Here is a 21,356-nt window from a genome sequence, read left to right as displayed (position 1 = left end):
AATGAAAAAAATTATTTTTGTCATTTTATTTAATTAGCAAAAAAAGGTTTCAAACAATTATTATTATTTATTGGTACAAAATTTTAATGATATGCACAGATTATAACTTGTGTAATTATGGTATTGATATTCATGTAATGAATCCTTTCTATTACCTTTTTATCTACGGATTGCGCGGCCAAATCAAAGCAATATGGCGGCTTGACATAATAACTTTTGATACGGAATATATTATTTTGATTGTAACGAAATAATCATCACAGAATCCGATTAAATTTTGATTTATGTGAAGGTGTATGAGAAACTATCTGGTGGTACATAGGCTTGACCGTAACCTATTTGCTAGTAGAATATAACTGTAATTTTTTTCTGTTTAAAACTAGATGTGCTTCCAAGATTTATTTTATTAATGGATGCAAAGATGTCCTTAATTATTAAATTAAAGTAGTAATGTTATGCAATAAGTTATAGTATCAAATACTGTTTTTCTATGAAGAATTATGTCGTCTACACAAACCAAAATGCGAGGTATATAAATATTAGAGTTCAAAGTAACCTTGTACTTCATAGATTTTTCTCTTTTCTCAATCATTTTCGATTGTAGATATGAATAATTTTTTTATTATTGATAACTATTATTATATATGTTATGTTACTATTTATTTAAAACATTATATCTTTAAAATATAGGTCCTGGAAGACCACCAAAATCAAAAAACTCCTGTACATGGTGCGGGGAAACCAAGCAGCCTTTAAAATATGTTCTTCCAACGCAACATGGAAAGAAAGAATTCTGTTCAGAAACTTGTTTATCAGAATTTCGCAAGGCTTATATACGAGGTGCTTGCGTTCAATGCGACAATGTTATTAGAGGTACACCAGTGAGATTAGAGCAAAAAGATGGGCCTACAAAAGACTTTTGCTCTCCATTTTGTTTAAATAAACATCAAAAGAAGGAAGGACAAACAGATATAAAGAAAAGTTAGTAATTTACAAAAGTTTAAAAAAAGTTGAAGTATATATATTTTAATGAGGATTGCATTTTTTTTAAATAGATAATAGGGACCAGTCATCTCCTGCACCATCCCTTGCACCATCGGGATTAATAAGTGGAAATAATATTCCTTCTACAACTCAATCATTTACGAATACAAGCCATACAAATATATCTCACTCCCCATCAACCTCTACTGGTCCATTTCAGTATGAAACGTATCAAACTTTTGATTGGGATCTTTACTTAAAAGAAACAAACAGCCAAGCTGCACCTATAGAATGTTTCAAACAGGTACATTAAATCATAAAAAAGGAAAGTATACGTTATAATATTGAAATTATCTTTTAGCATGAGATTCCATCAACTAATGAATTCAAAATGGGTATGAAATTAGAGGCTCTTGATCCTCGTAATTTAACATCAACATGTATTGCGACTGTAGTTGGAGTTCTTGGTCCTCGTCTTAGACTTAGGTTGGATGGTTCAGATAATAAAAATGATTTTTGGCGTTTAGTTGACAGTAATGAAATTAATCCAATTGGTCATTGCGAAAAATCTGGTGGCATGTTGCAACCACCATTGGGCTTCCGAATGAATGCTTCCAGTTGGCCAATGTTTCTTCTGAAAACATTGAATGGTGCTGAAATGGCACCTGCAAAAGTATTTAAACGCGAGCCAAAAACTCCGCGTTCTAATATGTTTGAAATTGGACATAAATTGGAAGCCATAGATAAAAAGAATCCACAACTTATTTGCACAGCAACTGTTGGTGCAGTTAAGGAAGACATGATTCATATTACATTTGATGGCTGGCGGGGAGCGTTTGATTATTGGTGTCGTTTTGACTCTAGAGATATCTTCCCTGCTGGGTGGTGTTTTAAAAGTGGTCATCCATTACAACCACCTAGACAGAAATGTAAGAATTATAATATCTTCCTACCTTATATCATTAAAGTATATATTTTTATTAAGTAATATACATAAATATCTGTAGCGACAGGGCCTAATAGATTTAAGTCTAGGACAAGTAACATCTTACCAGTAATGGCAGTGTCTGGTGGAGGCACTAATGGAGAACCAGCTGTTGCTTTAGTGAGTCCTGCTGGTTCAAGTGCTCCACCACAACCAGCCACAGAACCTGATACTAGTACAGCTAATACCAAACCACATTCTTTAGAGAATGGTATATACTATTTCACTTAAATTTATCTCTTGGTAATTGAATCTATACTTTCTTTTGTCGTTCAATATTTTTATTATGTTACAGTTACAATTTATGTAAATCATAATTGCACATGTGGTCCCTATTTTGATCCTCGTAAAGTAAAGGCAATGCCAGCACAATTTGGTACTGGCCCTATACTAAATGTCACAAGAGATATATTTCAAGCTTTCTTGATGGCAGCAATGAGTCCAAGACAGATGTTGAGTCTGTTAAAACGTGGCGAAGGAGAAACTATAAGCTTAATTTTAGAGAGTAAACCTACTTCTGTTAGGTTACCTATATTTATGGAAGAAGAAGATTTTTATATATACATTAGGCGACAACTTGAGGATCTTTGTGCATGTGAACATATGTTATTTAGAAGGAAAGAACCCTGCAACAAATGTCCAAATACTCAACAACCACAATCCACCAATAGCGAAGAAGCAGTTAATACTGCTACAGCTACAACTAATAGTACTACTGCAGCAGAAAAACGAAGGTGGTCTCCAAGTCAGCAAAACCTGTCGTCAACTATCCCACAGCAGCAAACACAACAAAATTCTGTACAAAGTATAAACAATTCATCATTATCCTCACCAACAGCTACAAAACAACCACGAAAATCTGTTCCAGGTAATTTCTCTTATTTAAAAATATTGATAAATAAATGATATATTATTATTATAATCAGAGCTTGAAGCTGCAACATCCACTACCCAATCTGAAACTTCCACAAATCGCACACCTTCTATTGAACCAGCAGAATGGACTATTGAAGATGTAATACATTATATTGGTGTTACTGATCCTGCATTAGGACAGCATGCAGATTTATTCAGGAAACATGTAAGTTAACACTTTATGTTATTTTGTATTTATTTTATAATAGTATTTATTACAGTGAATAATAAATTCATTTATATATCAAATAGTACATACACAAATCAGTAATTGAAGAAAATTTTCAGGAAATTGATGGGAAAGCTTTGTTACTTTTAAATTCTGATATGATGATGAAATATATGGGATTAAAACTTGGACCAGCACTTAAAATATGCAATTTGGTAAATCGTATTAAAGGTAGAAGGCATATACTTCTATGACTTTATCAAACATCAAACTATGTACAGTGAGTTAAATTGACGTATTACTTAAACTAGCTGGTCAAGTTTGTTTTCATCATTGAGAACAAAATAATATATATAAGCTGTTAAAATAATGTGAATATATTGAGTATAATTTTTCAAAACCTTCATTCATCGATTAACATAGATTTTAAATAAAAAAGAATCAAAGTTTAATTTTATTTTAGTATTTAAATATTTTTCTTGCTTTAAAAATATGTAAAGTTATATTAATTATGTGAATGTAAAATCTTTTTGATAATGAACAAAGTTAAAGATGTCTATAGAAGAATTCTAGAATCTAATTAGACTAGTTGATTCAACTCCAAATGCTAAATAATCAGGTTAAATAAGAAAGTTATTTCCTGCAATATGTTTGCCTTTTCCAAACTTTATTGCAATTTTTATATATTCTCTTGGAAAGATAACTTTTACTAAGTTATCTCAATTTCTTAAGTGAGAACACTCCTTGTGACATAAAAACAGTGTGAAGTATATTTAGTACAACGATTGTTTTTGCATTTCTTTTTGGATATAAATTGAGTTTGTTATATTATATAAATATTAGCATAATTATATGTAATTATCTATGAAATATTTCTTATTTGTTAATGTAAAAGTAAACTTTCGTGCATTTTTGTTAAAAAAGAACATAAGTCATAAGAAACGCATGTACAAAGTGTAATTATTTTATGTTTCATAACACGTATTTAAGAACGATTATATGTAATTACTTCTTATATGTAGTTACTATCTGTTTTATGATGTACTGTTACAACAAATAATAAGGTATCATTTTATACATGGAAAGGCAATATGTTCTACTTTATATCTTCTATATAAGGCAAAAAATTTAAAACACAGACTATCGTATTTGTTAAAACATAATAACATTTTCTTACATATTTTTGGCACTTTGTTGTTATTTCTTTTTTCTTGTTTTTAATAGAAATAATATATATGTAATAAAATACATTTTTAACAAATCTAATTTTAAATATATAATTCAAATAAAGTTGAATTGCCATGTCATATGAGTTTTAGAGAGAACATACGCTTTTATACTTTAAATATATGCGTAAATGTTTATATTTTTTATAATAACAATACTTCTACTTTCATGTAAAAAAGGATTTCTAGATATTATCTATTCATAATATATTTATTAATGTAATTTCATAAAAATATTTTCTAAAAGTGTGAACAGCGTATAATTCATAAGCAGGGGCATTATAAGGTAATTTATGTAATTTTTTTACAGTTCTTTTTGCAGATACAGTATTATATATTTGCTTATTTTCATTTATGATATTTTAAAAAATTCTTTTAGTAATTTGTTAAAGTATGTTTATTGCATAGTGTTAACCCTTTGCGGACACGTGTCGGCATATAGCCGCCAAAATCTGTTTACAGTTTCGAACACTTATTTTGAAGTGGCTGGCATACGTCTATTTTTCTGAGCGATAATTTAATGCGTATTTATGTATGGGTATAATAAACTAAACAGTATTATGTTTTTTGATGAAAGAAAATTATAGATCTTTAGAAATGTTATCTTCCGTAAACTCGAGATGTAGGATGATGGTCGAGTTAAAACGAATTTCAATCTTTCATTGACATTACCAGATGAATCAGCAAACTTTTTATATGTTTTATATATTTTTTATAATACCTTATACACGATGTCTAAAATATCCAGAAAGAACATGTTCGATAGCGATAGTAGTGATGACGAGCATTATTTTGAACCTGACAAGATAGAAGACGACGATAGTGCTTCAGACAGTGGAACGAACTCCGTTTAACAAGGAATCGGCTCAGACGTTTCAATATTTCTAGTAATAGTGACAATGATGATGAACTAAATATTGATGAAAATAATACAAGTCTCGACAATGAATAACGCAACATTCAACGTGTATATTTTCTCCACGCTTATTTATTCTCGACGCTTGCTCGTCGAGCGACCTCATCCGCAAAGGGTTTATAAATATAATTTCCATTTCGATGTGTACATATAAAAAATTTGAATGTGTGCAAAATTATCTCTGTGATACATTGCATAATTATAATATTAAAAATTAGTTATTAAACATGTAAAAACTTAAGAAATAGAATATTCGAAAAGTTTTGATTTACATCTAACATATAATGAATTTTAAATTATATAAATCTCTTATACATAAATACAAAACATATGTATATAAGGAATAATGATATCAATATACATTCTTAATTAAATTTAATTCAATATAAAAAGAATGGTATTAGTAATAATAAAATGGCTATGAAAAATATCACAAAATATCATAATATTGTAAAGTAACATAACAAGTTATTCTTTCATGAGTGATTAATCAAATTAGGTTTGATAAATGATAACTAAATGGAGTTGGATCATAAATGAATTTAATAGTTACTTTCAACGATGTTACAATTCCATGCCTTACTTTTTTGCAACATAAGATTCAAATCATTATAATTTTAAAAATATTGCCATTTTTATATATTATTACTTTTTTAAAGTTATAATTTTAGAAAGGTTTTGTAATTGCACAGTAGATATTCTGAATAGCAAAGGTATTTTAGACATTATATCATAATAAAAATTATATAATGAATTGTTTAATTAAAAATATAATTATGTTTGTCTACTCAACTATTTCTTTGAAGTTGATTTATATCTGAATTTTAAATATTTTCATATAATAAACTTCTCATAACATCTCTTTGTCAGTGATGCTCACGTGAGAGAATAAAACTGTGTTAAAAATATATTGTGCTTTTCCTTCATTTCTATGAAATTTACTTGTAAATGCTTGTAACATATATTGGAAAAGTATACGTATATATTTTAATCTAATACTTGTTTTAATACAATTTTGATATAAGTCATTAGTCATTCTAGTATATCTTTGTTTAAACTTAATTATAAATTGATATAATTTCATATTTTGATAAACTTCTCATATGTTTGTTCCTAGAAAGCGTTTATTTTATCTTTAACATCAAAATATTATACTTTCTTACTTTTTACTTTTGATAGGTTTAAAAGATTTAGGAAGAAGATATGTTTAGACTTATTTTATTAATAATTTTGCTTTATTATATTTATTATATTTAATTGCCTTTGTCCAATTGTATATAATAACTTAGGAATTGTTATTGATATTAATACGCATTTATTTAGTAGTCATAAATTTTTATGACTTATTTTATATAAAAAACAGAATAATTTGTAAAAAATAATTAAATTAAATTTATTATCATGCTGATGTATATGTGACATAAAATTTGAATATGAATAGAACATTCTTTGAAGTATTGAACAAATTTGAATTATTAAATTAATGAATAATGTTTAAAATTTTCTGAAAACTGTTGCAATTGATAGATAATTTGAAATTTGTTTGAGTGATCACATCTGATTAATAAAAATATATTTTCTAATATTTTTTAAAATATGAATTTTTATTTTTTACACATAGGTACACTATCTATATTCATATATTATATTTTTAACTGCAAGCTATTTATGAATAATATGTAATTACATATAATACAAATTATCTTTTGACTTTAGGAGTTACTTTGTTTTGAATAATAATATGAAAAAATTAAATTTTTTTAAATGATTTTTTTATTGTATTATAATAGATTTGGACAGAATTATATAGTATGTACTAGTAAGTAAATTTAAGTAAGCAATTTAAAGTTATAAGCAACTTTATTTATAAAAAAATATATTTAAAATGTTTGTTTCTTAAAAATTTTTTACATTAAAAGATTTATTTTATATATAACAATATTTATTATAAATAAAATAATATATAAATATCTTATATAATATAGCTATTTTGTATATTAAAATTGTCTTTACTTGTTTAACGATTATTAATTTTTATTAATTAAATTTTACATACAGGTAAAAGCTTATAAATATTAGCTAATGAATCGTTAAAAATTATGAATTATTTTTAATCTTCATCCGAATCATCAGAATTTGAACCATTAGGTCCTTTGATAGTTTTAGGTTTTAAAACTTGTGATAACCATGGTTTTTTATTATTTTCTGATGACAAGTTCTCTTCAAATGTTATTGCTCCAGAAAGCGAAATTCTGTATTCTAATGTTTCAGTTGAAAAATCATCACGATTTCCTAAATCAGTAAATCCCACAATGTAATCATTAGTTTTACCATTAACAATGAGAGCAATTGTGGGAATAATTTTGATCCTTAAACGTTCTGTAAATGTATAATATAGATTAATATTACAAATTTTTAGATTTAAGAAAAGTTTAAGAGAATACACTAAAGAAATATAGAAAATATGGACAATAATTAACTTACCAGTTAAAAATGGACATCGTACTACATTTAACTTACAAAACTTTGCTTCTATATGCTTTTTTGCAAGAATTTTGAGATGATGATCTACTATTTTACATCTTGGGGAATCGTCTTTACAAAACAGGCAAACAATGTTTTGAGATTTTTTTGAAATTTCAAAGAATTCTTTTTCATCATATAATTCTGAATATTCTCCATGACCCTAAAAATAGTCATAAACATTGAATTAACAATTTTAATTGTATATAAAATTGGATTATTAAATAGTGAATTAAATACTATAAACTGATTAACTAGTTTATCTTTTCCTTATGATAAAAAGATTACATTGATTGCAGGAAAACAGCATTATTCAGAGATTAAAATACTATATAATAATAAAATACTAAATGTTACACTACCAATGCCAACCAATTCTGCTTTTGTTGTTGAAGCAACTTTAGTTTCTTTAAACGTTGTTCACGCAACTTTTCAAAATCATTAATATCCAGATTTTCCAATTTTTCTATCTCTGTGTCTAATTGTTTTTCAACGCAGTGAGTTGCTTCTATTATTTTTTGTTGCAAAATAGTCTCCATTTCTACTTAAAAATAAAATTCTGAGAAATTTTTGGGTTATATTATACAAACTTAATATGTAATTTTATATTGTAATGTGAAAAAAGATAAACAGCTTTTATTTCATATTTGAACAAATAAATACTTTTTAATATGTGGATAATTGATACAATATTACAGAATATTTTATTTTTACTGTACTTTAAATTTTAGCAAATAAAGTTTTCCTTACTGATGCGGTTTCGGTTTGACCATATAAGGAATCTACGTTTTTGTCAAATTGTTTATGCGATAGAAAATATGTCTATCCTTGTTGCTTTTATAATTTACTTGATACCATATAAGGCGAGAAAAGTACAAATTTGATAAACCATAAATTTATAGATCGGTCATATTTCATAAAGATATATTTTAAGTAAACTTTATATAGCATCAAAAATGTTTTACAAAAACAATTAAACGAGGATTTAAAAAATATTGAATACATTAATTATACCAGCACAGTGATACCAACTTAGGTGTTGAGTTTCACAGTTGTCGACTTGCCTGACAGTAATAAAGATGGCGGATGTAATATACGAGTAGCTGATGTTTGCTTCGATATCGACGTTAACGATTCTACGAAATAGCCGCGTTGACATCTTGTGCGATGTGCATGTGAATGCGTGTGTGCGTGTTTATAGTGAAGTAAATTCCGTTCGAGAAAATATGTTAGAAATTTGTTGAATATGAGCGAAGGAGCGAATTCGGTTTCGCAGATCAGCGAGAATTCGCTTACGACCTTGAAAGATGAGGTCGATCCTGAGGAACTTCCTCCGAGAACGATATCGCACACGACGAGAAGGTCGAGATTTGGTACAAGCAATGTCCCATTGTCGCCTTATATTTTGATCGATGGTAGAAAATTGCGAAGCTCCTTGGCATTGAGCAAAAAAAAGCTTCCCCGACGTGTGAATTTCCCAACAAATGACAATCATTTGATTACTGGATGCCTGGAACCGGCCAATCCATGGAAATTCGGTGAGGATAAATATTTTTATCTTACATCTCATCTTTACATTCATTCGTTCATTTTATATTGCTGGCTCTTTTAAAGGTCTACGCTCTGTAATTGTATTAATTAATAAATATTAATGATTCACAAAAATCCATTTATCTACGATAATACTTTAATCGTCATTAAGTTAACTTTATAGATACGTAAATATAAATGTTTCTAACAAATGTATGTATGATGTTTGTTTACTTATTTGTGAGTTACAGAGATTTGTACTTTATACTTGTATTGATTAATAAACATTAATAATTCAAAAAATTGTACATCCTTAGTAATAATTTAAGCATTAAATTTGGTTATTATTAAAAAATATATATATATATAAATGTTTGTAAAAACTCTGTGTGAAATGTATATTAACGTAATTAGAGAAATTTTTGACTTATAGAGATCTATATCTTATACTATATAATTCGAGAATCTGTACTTTATTTGTCATTAAATTAATTACATGGACATTTAAATTATTTACCAATTAACTATAGAAAAATATCCATATTTCATAAAGTTACTTAAGTTTAATCTAATATGTTAACTATTCTTTAGAGAAGCACTAAAACTTTTAAAATTTAATAAAATCACAAATATTTTCAAAGGCATATCATCTAAAAGTATATCAAAAGTTATTAAGTTAGTTTAATTTATTTTATATGTTTAATTATATTATTTTGGCACTTGTTAATAAGAATATATGTTTAGTTATATAGAAACTGTATTTATTTAATAATACTTTTCTGTAATAACAAAATAGGATGATTAATTAAAAACTATAATCTAAATTTGAGTTGTAATTTATAAATTATAAATTGATAAAATAACTTCTTTAAATTTTATTTTAAAGATGTTATTAGCACTCATAACATAATGGCTATAATCTTAACTATAAAATGATGTTACATCATTTGTTAATATCATTTTTGTAATTATTTACTTACATAGTTGTAGTGCACAAAGCCATTAGGTTTTTTTTATAGGTCATGCCAAATACAGAACGTTTAAGATTTCACAATGTGAACCATATACTAATTATAAGTTTGATGCAATATTGAAGTATGTACAATATATAATTAACCTGTAAATTACTCTTAAACCATATTATTTTAATTGTAATTTGTAAATTAGATTATTTTAAATAGAACAATGTATATTATAAAATTGTCTTATATAATAAAGAATTTGTTATATTCTCGAATTTATACCAATTTTATTCAAGTACACATTTGACTGTTTAAAAACATTACATGAGAATTAAATAAATTCTTTTTTAATGAAATAATGTGAAACTATGGTATGTGAGAGTATTTTAGTATATCTATAATTTTTATGCAGTTACATTTAGTTTACATCATTGTATTAATACGTTCTCTGTGGAATAATGCATATAAAATGGAAGCTAATTTTTTTAATAAAAACAATTATATTCTGCAGAAAAACAATATTTGATTTTTGATATATGTCTTACATTCATGTTAAAGTAAATATTTGGCTGTACTTTTAAGAAAAAAATGGAGAGTTGATTTCCGCTTGATCCTCTGCTTCTAGGGTCAAATTTATCAACTTACTTTGTTGTGATAGAGAGGTGAACATTCAATGGAAATATAGACACTAGTTAATGATCAAGTCATTGCTACAAATGAAACGTTTGGTGAGTCACCAATGAACGCCGCAGCGAACGTGTTAAAAACATTGTAATTATGAAATGCAAGTAATAAACTGAAGCTCAGAGTTATGTTTATAATATGTGTTGTTAGTAACATTTTGTCAAATAGGTTTGATCATGAATAGAATATAATATGTGAGACCTACTACATGAAGTGTATTCAGTATTTGAAAGTAATGAAAAAATGTTCTTATGAATAACATACAAGAACAAAATAAAGTAAAAATATGTATGAATATTGTATGAATCTTTTCAATTATTTTCAATTGTTGAACTATTTCTGAAGTGGATATCATATGTATTATGTTGCATCTTATATAATCGACAGAATCCTCCAGCATCATCTGTTAGTCATATATATCTTAATATGTTGAACTTTTAATGTTTTATATTTTAACAATATGTTGATTAATTGTTCACAGCTGAAAATGTGAATTGTGAAGATGTAATCTCATCATACAAGGAATCCTGTTTAAAACACAATTCAGATCCTCTGGAGATTGTTATAAATCAGCTTAAGGTAAAAGTGCATCTTTCCGAATATTTGTATGCAATATTGGTTTGGATTGAAAAAAATATCAAAGCAAATAATATTGATTACATATCTAATCATACTAATTATTAATTATTTGTAGTTTTATAATTAATATTCAAACTAGTAGTTACGGATATAACAAGTATATGCGCAAATGTATATATTTAAGTTATAAAATATTGAAACACAAATAAAGGAAATGGGGAGAACATAAGAAGCAGGAATATAAAATTATATTTACACAATATCTGTTTAAATAAATAAATAAATATAAAAATGTATATATATATAGAAGAAAGATTTTTATTACATTAAATTGAAGCTCAAAATACTTAAGATTAGATATCTGCATCATATTTTACTTTGTGTTTCAAAATAATATTTAAGTACTTTAAATATATAAAGAATTATTTTAAACACAACTATGAATATAGTTTATACATATCATGAAAATGCATTTATCATATATATTTATTTGATATTTAGTATTGATAATAATGATTACTGTACAGAATTTAGATACATTTGAATTGAGAAGTGAAGAGTTAGATTTAAAAGGACAGACATTGGATATTAATCATGCGGAACCATTGGAGGAAATATTCAAAAGAGTTCGATTTAATAAAGTTAATTTAGAAGCTACATCTTTGGATGATGAGGTATTTCTATTAATTAAAAATTTGATCAAAAATAGTAATTTCTTTTGAAATGATATTTGATATCATTTATTATTTTTATATTATAGAGTTCTGTGATATTATTTGATATGTTAGAATATTATGAATCTGCAAAGCACTTGAACATTTCATCTAATCAAGGCATTGGAATTTATGGTTGGCAAGCATGTGCAAATATGATAAGAAAGGTATATATAATATGATACATTTCATTTGAAAAAATTTATATGGTTATTAGTTTCAAATATTATCTTTTATTATTTCATTGATTATTGTGTATAGAATGACTATGAATAATGAAAAAATTAGAAATGACTAAATATATGAGTGTTTAAAATTAAATTTTATGTTGATTGATACATAATTAATGGAATCATTATTTGTTTAGACCCAATGCTTAGAACATCTTGAAGCTAAGGATGTAATCCTTAATGAACAATACATGAATATCTTGAGTCGTGCATTAAGATTAGTCTGTCATCTACATGTGCTTAAATTAGAAAATTGTGGACTTTCAGGAAGATCTATCGTCACACTAGGTATTTATTATGCAATACAGTTTGTTAGTTCCATTCTTTTTTAATTAATTTATTTTTAAGTAGTTACAATCTAATTTATTGACATGTTATAATTCTCATAAAGATTGTTAATTGAGGTCCACAAATCATTACATATGACATAAGTAAAACACATATAGTTAAGTGAGAATAATTTTGACATTTTTTAAATAATTATGGATATATCATCTTTATATTTTATTACAGAATGTTAATAATGTAATTATACTATAGTTTTCTCTCCTGTTAATACAATCATGTAGGATTAGTTATGGAAACCAGTATAACGTAAAAATTTTAATTTTATATGATCATATTAATAAAAAATGAACAAAATATAGCGTTTTAAATACTTTTATCTATTTTATCTTCAAATAATATTATTTGTATTAAACGGAAAGTTTCCCAAAAACATTAAAAATGTTGAAATTATTCAAGTAATTTATTGGATTGTAATATAAGTATGAGTTTAGTTAAATTGACTCAATATTATTTCTTATTTGACTAAACTTATTTATGTTACAACCTAATAATTTAAAATTTCGCTATATTAAAAATAATTAGAACTACTACTAAAATTATAAGATATTTAATTAGTTTTTATATATAAATACAATTTCATTGCAGTAAGAAGTTATATTTTTCTTTCTCTGCATCATCATTGAGTTGTTAAGTAGATTGCTTCTATTTATTAGATCTATTTAAACATTTTAGAATTAAGAAAAAATTATAATAATAAAATACTGTACTTTTATTTAAGTACTTGAGTACTTGAGAAAAAAAATTTGTTGTATAGTGTTAATTAAAAGTTTCTGAAATTGCATTCTATAATTTTGATTACTCTCTGCTACTTACTACTTTACTCAAATAAAATTGATGAAATAAGTTTCTGATAATGCTACAGTAACATAGTGCTTTTAACAGTTGCAGCATTAAAAATGAACACTGGAATAAGAGAACTTTATTTAGCTGACAATGGGCTGAATTTATATGATGCAATACAGCTTGGTTCCCTACTTAGATTAAATAATCATATACAGCTACTTGATATTAGGTACGTAACAAACAGAGGTAATGGATAAAAAAAACAAAACAATAAGATATATAACTCTATAGCATTTATCTTTTAATTATGATTGCATATGTTTTTAACGAATCTTTCTAATAAAAAACTAATTTACATATTTTACAATATATATATTGCAAATTATTTTGAAGTAAAATGTTCTTTTAGTAATAATGTCATTCAAGATGATGGTGTACGTGATATCCTAGAAGGTCTCATCAATCAAATAAACGAGGACAAAGATGGTAAAGGTTTAAGCATATTAGTATTATGGAATAACCAACTGACAAAAAAATCATCTCCCTATTTCGCACGTATTATAGTATGTAATTTTATTTTATCATTATAGTTACGCATGTATAAACTATACACTTATAGTTATTGCTTTATGTATTTATATGCACTTGTATTATATTAATGCTGTTTATATAGGCATTGTCTAAGACGTTAGAGACACTAAATATTGGAAAAAATATGTTGTCTGATGAGTTGTTATTGATTATAAAAGATGCATTGAAAAAGAACCATGTTCTATTACAATTGGGAATACAATCAACTGAGCTTACATGTGATGGAATTGTTACATTATCTGAAATCATTGAAATAAACCATGCATTGCAAGTAAATGTCATAAGCTTTAGAATATAAAAAAGGATATAAAATCATTTTGTATTCAACTTATGTCTGTTTTACTGTTTTAGAGGATAGATTTAAGAAATAATAGAATACATTTGACTGGAATGAAAGCTCTCAGTTCTGCTATGAAAAAGAATAAAAATATTACTAAAATAGATTTAGATGATAAACCTGATATAAAAGTGGTAAGTAAACAAATCAATGTCATTTTTCACTAGAAAAATATTTAAAAATATTATATTATAATTATTTATTTTTTTATGTTAATAATAGGATGATTTAAACGAGACCTTGCTTCAGTACACGCAGCTTGTAGCTGAAATTCGCAGCTGTTGTTTGGAAAACGAGAAAAGTCGTATATTAGAAGAAAATAGCGAAGGTTTTGATAATTCATATCATAGCAGATTCTGTAGTGCAACCACCCGTAAAATTTCGCTTACTTGTCAAACATTACCATGTTCTTTATCACCCATGATTTCAATACAAAAAGATGAGCCTGGACGATCGATGCTCGAACCAAAACGTATTAATGGAGGTCGTCTTCGTTCTCCAGCCCCTAGTCCCGCCTCTTCACCCATAGCCAGTCCGATATTAAGTCCCTCGCGAAGTCGGTTTGTGGTGTCCCGAGTTCCAGAAACGTTACGTACTACAGAATCCTCAATACCATCGTCATCATCTGTTCTTCCATCCCTTGGATCATCACCTACCTTTGTCACTTCTGCAAGTGGGTCATCTAGATTTCGTGTTTCAGTTGTTGAATCAGCAAATACTGTATCTTTATCTAAACCTGTTATTATTACGACCGAGGCTGATATCATGGTTGGTTTAAACCCAAAAGTTAATATTGCAGAATCGACTGATTCAAGTTCGAAAGTTAATATTACAGAATCTACTGATTTAGATGATCTGAATACCGTACTTGCATCTGAATCAGAAAAGAATAATCAAACCATTGAAAGTTTTCGAAGTATTTCAAACGACTTGTCTCGTCTAGCTTTAAATGTGGTAGAAGAAACGTATGCACCGACGATACTTGGATATCCTGTAGAAGAATTAAATACAAATAAATCTTTTGTTAAGACAAGGGTTGAAACTCAGCCTGATGATAATATAAGTTCTATTAGTCTAGAACACAAGAAAGATCATGTGCCAGACAATCAAATTATTTTGAATCGATTGGAAGATGTTTCAACGATGACAGATATCGAGAGTGTAGAAAATCGTTCTAACGAAAATATAGAAGATGTAAAAACGTTTACACCTACAGATAGGAACGGAAAAAGTCCGCCTTATAATACAATAAGTGATAAACCAATAATTTGTAAGAAAGGTTACGATGCAACGGATAAAGTAACAAATACTCGTACAAACGAAAGTGTAGAATTGCAGTCGCAAACGAAACACGATCCAATACAAAAAAGTACTTCTAATTTAGGAAAATTACTTTCGCTGTTTCAACATTCTAGTTGTTTTTTTTCTGATTCAACTCCTATTAATCAATTGAAAAGTAAAAATACGTTCCAAGGTAGCATAAACAGCATGATGACTCTTGGAGATAAATTCCATTATTACATAAAAGATAAGAGAGATAGGATTTATAATCGTGAAACGGAAGAGTCCTCGGTATCGCTAAAGAGTAAATCAAAATTTTTCAATGTTTCTCAATTGCCAAGTTTACAAAGTTTAGCGAATATGATCCCATCGTTTAGATTTGAAGGTAATATAAATGCTCCTGGACAAAGTAGTAAGCCTTGTTCCAAAGAAGTAGATCTTTTACTCAAGAAAGATAGTGAAAATGATTCAGTCGATACAGAAAAAAAATCTATTGAACATAGTAAAGAAAGCAAAAACTTACATGTCTATTTAGAAGGACGAAAGTCCACTTCTACTTTAGATAATCAATTATTATCTGAAAATATACAATCAAAATTTCCTCCTGGTGTTACTAACAAAGATGTAGTATTAGCTGCAGATTGCATTGTTTCAAATATAATTGATACTTGTTCTAAAATTGTGAATAATAATTTATTAATGCATGTTTCAAATAGTAACACGATTGTACCTGTACCTAAATTAATAGGTATACCTGAATATTCTGCTTTAAAAGCAGTTGTACAGAAACGAAATATAGCGGGAATACTAGATAAAGTAGATCCTATACTAATAAAAGAAACAAATAATGAAACTTTAACAGACAGTATTAATTTTACTAGTGATAGCAAATCTTTGTCGTGTAGTATGATGTATGATGTAAGCAATGATATGCATACTGTACATACGTCTGACAGAATGCACAATTTAGTAATATTAAATATAAGTACAAAAGATAATGTTGGAAATAATTCTGCTTTTAATGTAAATAGTACAGGAAGTAATACAGCATGTTTTGTATGTAATCAAAAATGTGTCTGTAATGTAAATAATAAACCACTTGAATGTTATAATACGTTGAAGATAAATGTAGAAACGAATTGTTTAAATAATGAAGTTACCAGAATGTATAGTATTGACAGTAATAGTGATAGAAATGTCTTTATAAATGTTCATAATATGCCAACAAGCAATGACGTAGAAAGAATAAATGTATATCGTGTAAATAATAGTACGAATTGGAAAAGCGCAATTGTAAATAACATACCAGAAGCAAAGATATCAAAAATAAATTGTACATGTAAAGATACTAACTCCGAATTTAGCGATGATAGTGTACATTCATGTACTTCAGTACTTTATAGAGATGTAAATACACCAATAAAGCAAGAAGTGGTAGAGCCATTTGTTATAAAATATAACAAATATATTGAAATAAGTAATATAATTGAAATGAAAATTAATAGTTCTATTGTGAAAAATATTATGGATCATATGTTCAAGAATATGAATATTGTTATGCCCATACCAAGAATGTACTCTTCTATGACAAACTTCAATGTGTTAATTCTTAGAAATCTTATACATCATGTAGCTGATATCTCTATTGATGAAACTCCGATCAAAAAGCTTTCATTAGATATTACAACTAATAATTGGTCGAATATCGTTAAAGTAAAGACTTTATTTTGTGATCTATCTCAGATATCTTATTCATCAATGAATGCTATAACTGAAAAGCCAGAAAATATTCATAACAACAATGAAGCGTTAAAAATCGATGAAAATTCTTCACTGGAGGATAATGCCGAAGAAAGTATGAGTTTTTACAAAGAACAGAAAGTCAAAGAAAACGAGGCTTTTGGAATTGTTTCCGAATATTCTTCAGTACCTGTAATAGCTGATCCTATTGTCCATTCAAAAGAAGATACATCTTATTTGAGAGACAATGATGATGTAAGCAGTAACTCACCAGAGAATATTCATATGCTCAGTAACTTTGGATCAAATATTGCTCAACATTTAAAATGCACAAATTCAGATGATATAAATGATACGACTCAACAATACTTAAATGCAATTAAATGTGCAGTTGCCACAACCATGTGTTCAACAGCTGTCGTGAACACAAGGGGCAATACAACAGTTGACATTATTTCTGATCAGAATACTAATATTGCTGAGCCTTCATCAGTAATTCGTGCAAACAGGTGAGTAAATTAAGCTATCAGAATTGATGAAAATTATAAATCTATATTGCACTGAAGATATTTCAGAAGAAAATATTTATTAAATGTTGTAGTTAGATATTAATATTTTTATATTCTATTTCTCTCCAGTATATATAATTTGAAGAACATGTAATTTATTGTAATTTTGATCTTAAATATTGAAAAGTGATGTGAAAGAACTATTTCATATATTTCATAGTTGATGTTTAGAAGAAGTTTAAAATAAATTCTTTTTATTGTGAATATAAAGCTTTTTGTATTAACAATATTAACAAGATATTATACTGAACATGGTTTCATTTTTTACAAAATCCTTTAATCTGAAATATTCAAGCTAGCTTTAATTTGGAATAATATTGGTATTATGACACACATATATAATTAACTGGACTGATCTTATGATATGATTTTCTTCTGTTATATTGAAGCTATTAGTTAACTTTAATTTTCTTTATTCTGAATTAAATATGAGCTGAAGCAACACACATACACGCACACGCATACACACATTATACTATTAAATAATTGCTTTATATATGTTATTAAAATAAAATTATAATGTAATAATGGAAATAATTAAAGTCAAACTGAATACTTGTGTATATTATAATGAAGAAAGATTTTTAATGCTTAACATTATCTAAATGATTTCATGCTGCTTATTCTTCATTATACTGCATCATATTTGATATGTGAAATTAAGAATTGTATATAATTAATCTATGTATAAAGTGGACTGATTCAACCGCCATAAACATAAAAATTTATAAAACGCATTGTTTTGTAAAAACGATTTGAATCTGGTGGAAAAATATAATATCTATAAAATTTGTGAGACTTTATATTTTATTTGAGAAGTAATGCTTTTTCTTTTATTTATGCTGATTTCAACAGTATCTTATGTCTCGCTTGCACTTATTATAATAACTTTCATTCAACTAATGAAATCGTATTAATTTTCCTTTTAAAAAATACTATAAAAATTCATTTCACTTTTGTATATTTCCTATGCTAATAAAAAATCTTAACAGTTTGATCCATATAATACTTAACTTATTTAATACTTAACACGTAACACTAGTGTTGTATAAGCAGAAATTAAAAGCTTTATCGCATCTTTTTTAAGAATTTTATATTTGTAAGAACTATTTATTTATATTGATACAGTAAAGTGCTACAAAAACCTTTTAATCTATATAAATTGTTGATACAAATATATATGTGTTTTGTAAATTTTATGTAACTGACATTATTTAGTTAAAAGTGATATTTGAATTAATAACAGATCTTATTTTTTAAAAGTTGAATATACATTTTATTTGATTCATTGTTAAACATAAAATTTTAGAAAAAACAATTACTGTATTTTTTTATAATATGTATATGATATATTGATCACATTAAAGCAATTAAGAAGTATATATTATTTATTTTATTGTATCCTTATCATTAATATTTATATATTATCCTTATCATATAAGGTATAAGATATAAGCATTGAATAGAGTTACAATACTGCAATTTCTTTTTATTATATTCATGATATTTATCATATTTTATTGAAGTATCATTTATTTTTGAGTTACCGTTTTGAACCTTTTAAGAACCGTTTAAGAAGTTGAGGTAAAGATTTTACTTTACTGTATCAAATGATTATGTATGCTATGAATTAATTTATCGTAAAAATGAAACGGTATAAAATTACTTTATAAGAATCATTAACGTGATTTTTGTAGCACAAAATAAAATCAATGATATTGAAGAAGAAAAAGAAGAAGAAGAATTGCATCTTGTTGAATATGAAGACACAGAATTAAAGAGAAGATATATGGAGGAAAGTAACAATCTTTATGATTTTGACGATGAAATTGACGAATTCAAGCAATTAACAATGGATCTTGAACCAAAGTATCAGCAATATGCTAAATGGAGGATCTAAAACTACGTATTATTTGACTGCTTTAATAGTGCGTGATGGTTTTGTAAGAACACAAGTTCAGCTCATAGAGTCGTTCCAAGGAAATTATATTGTACAAAAGAAAAGATATAGGTAAATCTTATAAATGTTATTGTATATATATAGGCAATTTGTAGTGTTTTATACATTAGTTCAGTTCAGCTTTAGTTCAAAAGTTTAAATTTATGAACAGGGAAGGTGAAAAAGATACAGATCCATATACACATTCATGTGTATTAGGGATAATGTTAGTACGTGTTTGATTCTAGTCTAGAAAACAATTGATCTAATATATATTATAGTACGAATAAAAAAACAGCTATAGTTGTCAAAACAAAGTTTGAGATCTAACTGCGGCTATTTTGATATTTAAAAATCAATTATTTAAATGTGTTATAGCTAACTTTAGCTTTCATATGATTTGCACATGATCGGGAAACGTTGTGCATAATGTAGAGATGGATGTATATAATTGTAATATTATACTATTATGTGTGTACATGAGCGTGTATATACAACTAAATTAAATAATATATACACACTCATATTAAATGCACACCATGAAAAAATTGTTACTTTTGAAAGCGGTTTGCGTCATTAAGGGAAAAGTATTACAGAAATTGTTATATGTAACATCAGATTTTTATTTATGAATTGTAAAACAATTTCAATATTGACATAATATATTTTTATTATATGTAAGTACAGAATATATATATACACGTATATAAAAAGTTCTTGACTTAAACATAAGTCAATGCTTAGACTTTAAATTTGAGTCTTTGTTATTCGAAGAATGTATACTTGTTACATTGTATATTCGCAAAGCTTTTCTTTAATATGTTATTTCTAGAAATATATATAGAATACAAGTCGTTAGGGAAGAAGGAATGAAATTGACATGATATAAATGTAATTTTATTAAGCCATTGGCCTGTGTCAGGAATTTATTAATACCAATCATCAGTAACTCATAAATTATGTTTCATATATATTCGTAATCGCGAAACTTACTTTCGTACATTAAAACAGCCGATGAAATATTACATAACATAAAACTTTAAAGTATTATTTTATAATTAATAACGACTTTATGGAGTTCAAAGTAACGAGTAAATGGATAATACCTAATTATATTTCGTTGAATTTTAACGAAGCATTACAAAAAATTAAAAGAAATATTCAACAGTTATAGTTAGCTATATTCATATATTTCTTCAATCACGAAGCTCTATAACTAAAATTAAAATAAAAAGTCGATTAATGAATAGTACTGTGTTGATTTAGCGATCTTAAAAATATAATTATTGTAATTATTTTACAGATATGTATGTACGTACACGCATGCGCGATTCTGTACATTAAGTTCGCAT

The 21,356-nt window shown here is 26.5% G+C and overlaps 3 protein-coding genes across 5 annotated transcripts; 2 read left to right on the top strand and 1 right to left on the bottom strand.

Moving 5' to 3' along the window:
* Nucleotides 1–154: 154 nt before the first annotated feature.
* Nucleotides 155–4,860, top strand: LOC126925948 (polycomb protein Scm-like). Of its 2 annotated transcripts, none has more exons than XM_050741965.1 (8): nt 155–528; nt 691–981; nt 1,056–1,288; nt 1,346–1,913; nt 1,998–2,180; nt 2,265–2,837; nt 2,896–3,050; nt 3,173–4,860. In XM_050741965.1, the coding sequence occupies exons 1-8, from the start codon at nt 501–503 to the stop codon at nt 3,305–3,307; spliced, it is 2,166 nt and encodes a 721-aa protein (XP_050597922.1). In that variant the 5' UTR covers nt 155–500; the 3' UTR covers nt 3,308–4,860. The 2 variants fall into 2 exon arrangements, with proteins under 2 accessions (XP_050597922.1, XP_050597921.1); XM_050741964.1 differs by having other exon boundaries at nt 157–528; nt 1,992–2,180.
* A 2,176-nt stretch (nt 4,861–7,036) lies between these two features.
* On the bottom strand, nt 7,037–8,704 carry LOC126925895 (thioredoxin domain-containing protein 9). Of its 2 annotated transcripts, none has more exons than XM_050741884.1 (4): nt 8,438–8,704; nt 8,081–8,259; nt 7,680–7,881; nt 7,037–7,574 (listed from the first exon to the last, which is right to left on the bottom strand). In XM_050741884.1, exons 2-4 carry the CDS (start codon nt 8,255–8,257, stop codon nt 7,306–7,308), a joined length of 648 nt encoding a protein of 215 aa, XP_050597841.1. In that variant the 5' UTR covers nt 8,258–8,259; nt 8,438–8,704; the 3' UTR covers nt 7,037–7,305. The 2 variants fall into 2 exon arrangements, with proteins under 2 accessions (XP_050597841.1, XP_050597840.1); XM_050741883.1 differs by having other exon boundaries at nt 8,469–8,704.
* A 94-nt stretch (nt 8,705–8,798) lies between these two features.
* LOC126925892 (uncharacterized) lies at nt 8,799–19,902 on the top strand. Its single transcript, XM_050741878.1, has 11 exons — nt 8,799–9,256; nt 11,376–11,473; nt 12,001–12,147; nt 12,234–12,353; nt 12,554–12,704; nt 13,647–13,776; nt 13,957–14,110; nt 14,221–14,409; nt 14,490–14,609; nt 14,698–18,005; nt 19,763–19,902. The coding sequence occupies exons 1-11, from the start codon at nt 8,965–8,967 to the stop codon at nt 19,770–19,772; spliced, it is 4,719 nt and encodes a 1,572-aa protein (XP_050597835.1). The 5' UTR covers nt 8,799–8,964; the 3' UTR covers nt 19,773–19,902.
* The last annotated feature ends 1,454 nt before the right edge of the window (nt 19,903–21,356 follow it).

Source organism: Bombus affinis, chromosome 16, assembly GCF_024516045.1.
Source record: "Bombus affinis isolate iyBomAffi1 chromosome 16, iyBomAffi1.2, whole genome shotgun sequence".
Classification (NCBI taxonomy): Eukaryota; Metazoa; Arthropoda; class Insecta; order Hymenoptera; family Apidae; genus Bombus; species Bombus affinis.
The sequence above is the reverse complement of the archived record's forward strand: the minus strand, read 5'-3'. Positions and strand labels throughout refer to the sequence as shown.